The 10328-nt window shown below is 37.0% G+C and overlaps 1 protein-coding gene across 2 annotated transcripts; it reads right to left on the reverse strand.

Moving 5' to 3' along the window:
* On the reverse strand, positions 1-2360 carry LOC124252839 (ADP-ribosylation factor-like protein 6). Of its 2 annotated transcripts, none has more exons than XM_046686513.1 (2): positions 2297-2360; positions 1-2194 (listed from the first exon to the last, which is right to left on the reverse strand). In XM_046686513.1, exon 2 carries the CDS (start codon positions 2072-2074, stop codon positions 1502-1504), a length of 573 nt encoding a protein of 190 aa, XP_046542469.1. In that variant the 5' UTR covers positions 2075-2194; positions 2297-2360; the 3' UTR covers positions 1-1501. The 2 variants fall into 2 exon arrangements, with proteins under 2 accessions (XP_046542469.1, XP_046542470.1); XM_046686514.1 differs by having other exon boundaries at positions 1-2191; positions 2297-2344.
* Positions 2361-10328: the final 7968 nt, after the last annotated feature.

Raw genomic sequence — 10328 nt, forward strand, 5'->3', positions numbered from 1 at the left:
TTCTAAGTTTTGCCCCATTTTACCAGTAAACATGCTTTTATGGATATCCTATTACACATCCCACTGAATGCCCAGTTAGGCCGAAGTGGGTTATTTCGACATATGCTATTAGTAGTTGTGTAAATTTTAGGGATACAGAGTAACAGCCTAAAAGCAGTTTTGTTTCTATTTCCGACAGTACTTTAGTGCTTTGTGAGACCCAGATGTCTACAATCAATAATGTACAAACAGATCATGACAAAAGTTCACTTAACTTATAGTCAGGACATGTAAAAGGGTCTCACACAATAATGTACAGTGCCATCAATATAAATTCATTTGAATAGATTCAATCAATATAATGAGATTCCTGAAACAATGAAAATGTAAAATACCAGCATTCCATTATTCACATATTCCACTACACAAGTTATTACACACTTTGATTAAACATCAAGGAATAGACAGAAAATGAAAAAGAACAAATGGTAGAACTACAATAATGTTCCAACCTTGAAATGTGAACTAATGTTCTGGCATACAGAGTGCTCAATGTGAATACCTCATTATCAACATCATTAGGCTTACATGGATCAGATTGTACCTGTGAATGGTAAATGTCCTAAAGAGCAACAGTTTTAACGAAAACAGTAATTACTGTTTTTTCACTTAATTACCAAAAGTGGCAACACAGCTCTGTGGTGTTTTTATATTGAAGAGACTTTAAATTGACACCAACAAGATGCTTGTAGCTACTCTTGTAGTGTTAGCTGCAATAAAAGAAATATTGTTCTGGATGGAACAGTACCATAACCTCTTACAACTGACAGAATAGTATTTTCACACAGGGACCCTAGTGGTAATCGTCTGTATTACTGTCAGGATCAGTCGGTTTGATTTTCAACAACACATACACAATATACCAGCTGTAAACAATCAATGTTGGATCAGACAGTACAGTGTGATAAGAACTGAGCAACAAACTAAAATGACACATACCATCAACCAAGTCACAAACCCTGGCCTTTCCAAACCATTCAGTAACCACCTATGACCAGGACAAGTATCTGGGGACCAACTGTTTATACAGTTTTAAATTATTGTACCACGTTCTTGATGTTGTACATCTTTAGTTTCTTACTTGCTGTTGCTCTTCTCATTCCTCACACACACATACACACTCCACTTGTTGTGTATACCAATTACAATGTTCAAAATATACGATATTAACAATTTAATGAAAATGTGTTGACATTTCAGGTGGTGGTGTTTTAGTTTCTGTTCCCAAGTCAAAGTATTTTCATTAAAAAAATGTACTTCAATTTTCTGTGGATCTTTAACATTTACATATGCAGGGAACATGATTTGCATCATCTAACATCATGCACACAATGATTTCATCCAACTCACATAACTGTTATAGATAATCAATTATGTATAGATACACAAGTTGGAACTATCCAGATCATATGAACAAATCTTTCTTAAAATGCACAGTACTCATTAATATTGGCAGCGATTATCATTTCTTTCCAATAACTAAGTCTTTAATCTGGTCTGTCAACCACTCAACCCCTTCGTGGAGGCCCTCCCCTGTGAGAGCATTGCTAGCACATATATGCCAAGGCTTATCTCTGATAGTTAACAGACCCATTAAGCTAGAACACTTCACACTTGATACAGCATCCCTCAAATCCATTTTGTTAGCGAAGAAAAGCACAGGTATCCGTCGGTTTCTGATGTCTTGATGCTGTAGTAGCACGTCCAGTTCGTCCTTAGCAACCACCATCCTCAGTTTATCTGCACTATCTATAACAAAGATAATGCCATGGCATTCTTTGTAGTAATGTTCCCAAAGGTTCCGGTAGCGACCCTGCCCTGACATGTCAAATATAGTAAACTGGAGACTCTTGTTCTTCAGCTTTTCTATATTGAATCCAACTGTTGGAACGATGTCGTGTGTGTTCTGGGAGTCTTCAGGTTTCAACTGATTGATTATTGTTGTTTTACCACAGTTATCCAATCCAACGACAAGAACGTTGGCCTCCTTCTTTTTCAACCCAAGGAGTTTGGCAAGTGTATCGAAGAACCCCATGGTCTGCTTTCTGTTGAATGTGTTAACAACACAAGTTGGAAGTGTTTGGGTTGTCAAGGTCCAGTGTCTTCACTGTGTGAGAACGTCAGTAACTCATTCACGTGAGGCAATACCGTACTGCTGAAACAATGCAGTTAAATTTGATTATTGTGCATCAGACGAACACTCAGATGAGAATTCATAAAGAATGGATGGTAACAACACACAATATTTAACACATACCTCTTTGCTAGAAGCCGGCGTCATAAATATGTCCCACAAGCACCTGCCGCATCCGATCATGCGCAGAAAGTATTTAAGTACTACTTTCGGCCAACACATTATAGATTATGCCTGGCGTGGAAGGCTTCCGTTCGGTAAGTAGGAAGAGGGCAAAGGTAGTAGAGATATGCCTGTGACAATGTCTTGATATATGCAGGAATTTGGTTACACCAGATGGAATTGTGATGAGATGGAAACTGCTGCAGGTCCATATGCTACCTTTCTTATCGTCGTGGGTGTCTGTAACAGTGTAAGTTCCATTTGACTAGGGTGTCCATAATCCATTGACAAGGGTGCCCCCTGTAACCCATTGACTAGGGTGTCTGTAACCCTTTAACTAGGGTGCCCGTAATCCTTTGACTAGGATGTCTATAGACCATTTGACAAAGGTGTCTGCAACCAATTGACTAGGGTGTCTGTAATCCACTCACAAGGATGTCTGTAACCCACTGACAAGGGTGTATGTAATCCACTTACAAGGGTGTATGTAATCCACTGACTGGGATGGCTGTAATCCACTGACAAGGGTGTTTAACCATTCGATGGTGTCGCAGTATCATATGACAGTTGTGTCCATGTCACATTTGACAAGGGTGTAAGGCGAAGGGCATGTTGAGACGATGTTAGTATGAAGAACTTGGTTTCTCTGTCTTTGTAGTAAGGACTCATTGTTTGCGCCTCCAACCTCTTAATCAGGCTGAATTTGTTTTTCAGGTGAAATTTCTCTCTATATATATATACACTTGAACTCAAAATGTACTTCCAGCCAATGATACTTAGTCTCTTAATCCGAAACAATATTGTCCCGCTTTAATGCGGAAATCGAGTTTTCTATAAATATCTAATTTAAACACTTTGTTTTTTCACTGATCAAATACGTTGGTAAACTGATACTTTCGATTAAAAACAATAATTTTACACGTAATAGAGCACACTAGTTCAGTGCATAATTTCGATTTGCAGAATCGGAAAATCCATTACATTTTAGTAGCACCCATTAGCTTTTCCTGGAATTTAGATGGAAGGACTGTTTTCCTACAATCGGTTCGAGAGGCGTGTTCAGTAACAGTACCGTTCAGCAAGCCATTTTTATTCGTGTAGGCCCGATAGGTTGCAAAGCTATTTATTTATATAGTATTGAGAACTTGCCCAACCTTTTTAGCAACAATCATGTGTAAGCCGGGGCTTTTTTTACAATGGTAGCAACGCCCATGAGTCAGAACGTACATATTATACCGTCTTGGTGATGACTGTGCGAACCCAGGCGCGCTTATAGACGCTGGCCCGGCAGGGGCACTATGTAGGACCATGGTTCCTCCGTCCGTCACTAGTACATTGTAGTACAGACATGACATAGACCTTTGATATGAAATGTCCTATACTGGAGATGAGAGTACCGTATTTGCGATGTACCGATCTCTACTAGAAGCGGTTAAGTCTCTAATACACGGAGGTATGGTGATCGTGATGCTCTTGAAATCAGCTTCACCCAGTCAGGTGCTTCCAACGTTGCCTTTTTAAATGCGTTTATTGTTAGTAAAACAGTTATTCAAAGTTCATAATGCGCCCATTCTTTCTGCTGTCGTACTCATAATAAGTGGACTATATCTGGGGCTGGGCTGGGTTGAGAGGGTTCGGACAGGGGTGCTCACCGTAGTTATTAGGATATAGGATATATGTTTTCAAATTTGAAATACAAACATTAATGCATTCGGTTTTTGAACAAGTTAGCATTACAATTACAACGCAATTCTATATGGAGATTATGCCATGCTCAAGCTAAATGTGTGATAACTGATGGCCATCATTCAACATTATCTTTAAATACACATTTATAATTGATGAAAACTGGGGGAATTGTCTGTATTTGTATATTCTGACAAATATCTGGAGATAATTGTTGTCTGATGGTCAGTGAATCATACCGGTTGATAGTATCAGTGTCACAGTTTGTCAAATGATCATCAGTTGTTTAACAAGCTTCAAATATAGTCCAAAAGTTGTTTTTTAACTCATTCGTTATACCACTATTCAATTGGGGTGATTACATCTGGAAGAACTGTATACAAAGACCCAAGACATGCTGTTATAAACACAACATGATCCTATATTAACAACTATAGTTGGGTCTGTGCGAGGAATGTCTCATTCTAAGATATGTAAATAAACGGGCTTCTTCATCTTTCAGACAGACAGACAGATAATTCATTAAAATGTCATCTCAATTTATACATAAAAAACATATGGTACAAAAGCATAAAATCGTATGTATATAAAAAGTGACCCACCCAAAGTGGGTTATGAGAGACTATAAAGTAATAAATTACATATAATTATACATGAAGTCAAATAAATAAAATACACAATACAAATAAGATGAATACTGATATATTAGTTGTCAAACAATAAATCTTTCTCAATGTAAAACAAGTATACGCGTTTTGGCAGTAAAATAAACAACTTCTGGGCATGACATGATAAAACTCATTTTCTCAACATCAGTTAAAATATCAAAATTGTTATTCACCGATTTACGTTGATAAAATAAAGCTAAGCGATAATCGGGATATAATGGACAATGTAGTAGAACTTGATACTCGTCCTTGACACAATTTTTACAGTTAAAACTACTGGTGCGTTGGTATAGCGACCAGTTTCAGTAAGTAGAGGGGCGGTGCCACAGCGAAAATTACCTAGTGCTCTCCGATGACTTCTCGGTAGATTCTCTGTAACGTATTTGTCGGCGTTAAATGTATATTTAAAAGATCGGTAAAAATGTAACTTAATTATTGCCTCCATCCCCTCTTCTGCTGGTTTCTCGTCCTAGGTCATTCTTCCATTCGTTCCGATATTTGTCCATCACTTTGGCACGGACCTCTGCTGATATAAAGTTTACATAAAAGGTGTTATTCAGAGGCATGAAGTGTTGAAGGTCACGTTGTTTCAGCTTCTTGTGGACTCTTCTGTTCCAGTTGTTCTTGTTACTGTCCGCTTTCACATTTGCCCACTTGAACACAAGTCTGAGTACAAGTCTGTCTTTGTTGAAGGTACACTAGTCTGTCTCACAGTCCCGGGCCACATTATTTTCCCTACTTCCAAGCCCTCTCTGCAGTGCTAAAGTCCTAAATAAAGCAAGTCTAGATTTCCTCAGGTTCTGAATCTCTGGTCTCCCTGGGGCTCCTTTTCAATTTAAATGGGCTTATTTGTTACTATCAAAATTATATATATTCAGAGACTACGCATTAGTCTAATGGTACACAGGCGTTTGTAGAATCTAGTGACGGTGTCCCGCTATCGTACACAGGGCGGAGTCCAGCCCAATTAGATCTACTTAATTATCTCCAGTTCCACATCTGCTGCAAGCTAGGTCGTCCAACACAAGCTCCTGGTGTCCCTGTGTCGCTGCGACAGAAAGAACGTACAAAACACCGTTTTACCATCCACTGTACGCGACAGAAATATGTTGAATAGACCCTTATTATAAAAGACTTATTGTAAAAAACTGTACAACACATGTTGAAAACGTATGGAACTAGAATACTCACTGAAAACTTCTAATTGGTTGTAGAGGCTTAATAGACACAATTTACGTGATCAAATTGTTGTTAGGGAAGTATAATGACAATATTGTTCAGTAAATCACCAGTTAATACTGTGCCTGGATGCCACAGGGACATATATGTCCTTCCCCTTCAACCCTCAATTTCAAGTCCAATAAAAATCAAAATATCCCACGCACACAAATACACTTCACAGTTTCGAATTCTGCGGGAAATTTCCTGTTTCTTGATACCATCCACTATTATTTTAGACAAAGCTCAAGTGCTGAAAATGACCTTTCAAAATAGGCTTCATCGAAAATGGCGACATTTTTGACACAGTATGAAATCGCGATTCACAGCGTTATTTGCTGTATGTTTTGAAACGTGAAAATCGGATAATTCCTAGGAGTACTGAATTTCAAAACTAACCTATTCATGATCACTGTTATCAGTTTTACATGAAATCGCTAATTATAATTCTGAAACGTTGCCGATGAATCTAGAATCGGTTGGGATGTTTTCGAAAATGCACTTACACGAACGCCGTAGAGCGCTTTCCGCCATATTGGATAGTGTTTACAAAATCTCGTTTCGCGAAGGCCGGTATTGAGACGCCTATTACAATCACGTATATTTCATATTCAGCTTCGAAAAATGCATCACTGAATTCCCCATACATTTTAGAATCAAATTGCAACTGGTCTGTGTCACCAATACCAACTGTCTAGATAAAATGAGTCGAAACATATTGGGTGTGAAAACGAACGCTGTGCTCGAAAGACTACGCTGGTTCGAAACGTAAACAAAGACAAATTCCGATTTTACACTGCGTAGCATTTTCTGAAATTCCAACATTCATCCGTCTATTCATAGCTTGCAATAGCTCAATACCTTTTGAATATGCATGGAAAGAGTATCGTAGTAAGAAATAGGAAATTATAAATAGATACAATGAAATGATTTGATAATTCATAAGAAATTGTCAAAGTTTCCGTGCAGCGTGACGCCACGACTGGCGCAAAATCACGCAGAACGACAACTGTAATATATCAGCATTTCTGGCTTCTTCTCTTACTTACAGTGAAAACGATAGAAACATATAACAATACACAGTTAGTCAGAATCATTCTGATTACTTACATGTCATATTTATGTACAAACGATCCCTGAATCAATGGAAGAGTCCTCGCAAAATCCTATCTATCCTTGTCAGCAAAGCCGCCATTTTGTAAGAAATAGGTCATCGGTAGTGATGTCATACGTCAACATTGTTGTACATATTAGGCAATTTCTTTGAGGTGAAGGTCGGTTGAACAAGAGTAAACACAATTGCCCAATCCTTCCGATTTCACTGTCAGTATTATAATGTATATTTTGCGGATAGTTCAGATACTTTTTCATGAAACTGACCTCAGTATCTACATTTAGCCTTGTCAAATATCATATCATACTTGCATATAGGGTTTACGGTGTTTTATTCTTTGAAAGGTTTTGATTGTTTGAATAATATTTACATAAGAAATTGACACATTTAGTGCAGTACACCATATTCTAAACCTTTACACAAGTGTTAGAAGATCAAACGTAGCCATAACTGCAATATTACTTTAGTTCCTATGATGTACAATATTCAATGCATTTGAACTAATATTGCAGTTTCACATGAACAGGTTAATGGATGGCGATTTGATTAAACCTTATAAGTAAAACTGATAATATTTAATGAAAATGATTTATGTATGTTATGAAATGTATATGCACACACATTTAAAGGAAATGTCTTGTTCATTGCACATTTTTGTGTCGTTTTATAGAGAAAACAATGATGTAAATTGATTGGCCAGATGCGCGTTTGTCGGAAACGTTTTATGATTCACTATCATTGTTTTCGATAATATAATCAATTCATATTCGATTTAAAAATATTGTGATGACAGGATATCAAACTCTAACTATATTTATACGAAAATTGTTTAAAAATGTATAAAGCATGTCATGTCTTAATTTGGACAAATCTTACATCCATATTCTAATATATCGTACGTACTAGTTCCATATATAAAAGCTATCTTTTTTGCATCTTCCATTGCATACGTAAGAAGAGAAATAGCTGCATAATCATAAATAAAGTAAATTCCTATCCTAAACAAAATATTCAGGTGTTGTGAAATGTTATTTTTCATTTACGTTAAATTGATGCCAAACAGGTGCGCGTGCTGCTCATGATAAGATACACAGTCAAGCTGTCTAATTGTTGATATATTCAAGACACTATTTAAAATGGAAAAAACAGTCATTTTATGTTTTGTCTAAAGAGTGTTAATTCTGACAAAGAAGCCGAGACCTTTCACACAATTAATGGAAATTAGGTGAGATATATACTAATCGGAATACCAATGTCGTCACTTTCCGACGTCGCAAAATGCATAAAACAAGCAATGACGTCAACTAAAATGTTGTATTATTTTCAGCAATTTCAATACATTTGAAGATATGGCTAGTATTCTGGTAATAACGATGCAAAATGAGTCAAAATACATCTACACAAACAGGAGAATATGGGAATCTAAGAACTAACTTATATATCGGATAGGGCCATCCAAATCGCTATTACGTGCTTTCACATGTAGTACGTTGTCATCTTTTCTTATTAATTGTGAAACTACCAAAGCGTATCTGCTCACATTGGGAACTTTGAATTGGAATAGTTTGGTTCACCGTGAACAAAAAATAACGAAAATATAGCGTCCGTATCCACAACAAATACTCTCCATGTGATTAGAGTTACATTGACCTCGTGTTAAGAATAACGGAGTTATGCCCCCTTATCATTATACGTGTATGACCTCTCTGTCGTCGTATGACGTCGTAGAAGAAAATCCATTTTTGACATTTATTGCGAGTCATTTTTAATGTTGAGCGTATAATGTTATGCATAAGCACATAAATCCAATTCATATACACTTATGTCGTTCAGATATCAGGCTGTATTTTCTTCGCTCACACTTTCCGTAAAGATGCCAAAATAGAAAATTCGTAGCACAGTGCTTTTATCGGTGCGCGATAAAAAGCGGAGAAATTTACTGTTTTTTAACGCATAACAAAAATTTGGACAACATTTAGCAAGGTCTATTTTTCAAACCGCAGAGGTAGTTGCACTTATATTTATACCAACGGATAGGAAATTTAATATTCTACATTTCTGTGTAATTTTATAGCTGTACGTAGATCCATGACCACGCGAGCGCAATTCTCGCACAACGTTCACTTTTCAAACCGTATGAAAATGTGCGCCTGGAAAAAAACTCGGCATCAAGGGGGTTAAAAATAATTAAATATGTATATCATTATTTTACCCAAACATATACTTTTGTAGCTTATCAGTGTTGCACGTTTATAATATTCAAAACTATAAGCATTCATGAACATAGAGATTTTTTCTGGGTTACATCTTCTTTTTATTCTCGAGTACAACGTTTCAGGGCTTGTTCTGGCCCCATCATCAGGTAAAACTGAACAGTAACTGTTAACTCTGGCCGTGACGTCACAATGCTTATGACGTCACAATGCTATGACGACGCAATACATGTGGTGGTCAATAGATACAGATGACATGGCTAATAGAATACATGTTATTATGAATATATAAGATGTCGTTTACTGCAAAATTAATGGATCAATTTAGAACTGTGCAGATACTTATACAAAATTGTTGATTGATTTAGAAATGTACAGAGACGTATTTATAAATGTATAGAATGTAAAGTAATAGCAGTGTATACATAGAAATTATGCTTTATACATGGGAACAGTGACGAGGGTAGGGTATTGCCTTATTGTTTTATGTACCATGCATTTGGGAGGTAGACACCCTGATCCCTGTTTATTGCTGGTTTTGTGCGTTTGATGAAGATAGCTTCAATCAACTTGCGTTTCCGCCAGTCACTGATGTTTTTTGCGAGGACTTCAGTTTCCCAGCAATAAACAGGGATCAGGGTGTCTACCTCCCAAATGCATGGTACATAAAACAATAAGACATATATCGGTATATGGTCTCTGGTACAGGGGAGGTCGTGAAACAGGGAATTTGCCTGCTGACCAATCCAGGTTTTCATTCATGTAAATAATATATTGTTTACACAGACTGTTCAACCCGTTTCAGGAGTGGCTCACCTTTCGCGCCAAAATTTGTCTCATACAAGATATTTATAAATACATCAAAACCATCCTATCTGAGCCTGCAAACTGTATGTTTGAACTTCTACTTTGCACAGTATGCAAAGGTGTTCAGGTGATGCTGAAAGGAGGCACACATTTGTTTTTGTTCTTTGTACAGGCGAATCATGGCTTAAAATGTATGTGTGTTTTGTTGAATTCAACAGGAATCAGTAAATATTTAGTTAGTAGTATTGGGAATAGCATTTCGAGAAGGGAAGTAACTCTGTCAGGAA

This window comes from Haliotis rubra, unplaced genomic scaffold, assembly GCF_003918875.1.
Source record: "Haliotis rubra isolate DU_JTF1 unplaced genomic scaffold, ASM391887v1 Scf526, whole genome shotgun sequence".
NCBI classification, from domain to species: Eukaryota; Metazoa; Mollusca; class Gastropoda; order Lepetellida; family Haliotidae; genus Haliotis; species Haliotis rubra.

Coding starts and splice junctions, on each gene's coding strand:
- LOC124252839 (XM_046686513.1), bottom strand. CDS start 2,074: ATGGGGTTCTTCGATACACTTGCCAAACTCCTTGGGTTGAAAAAGAAG.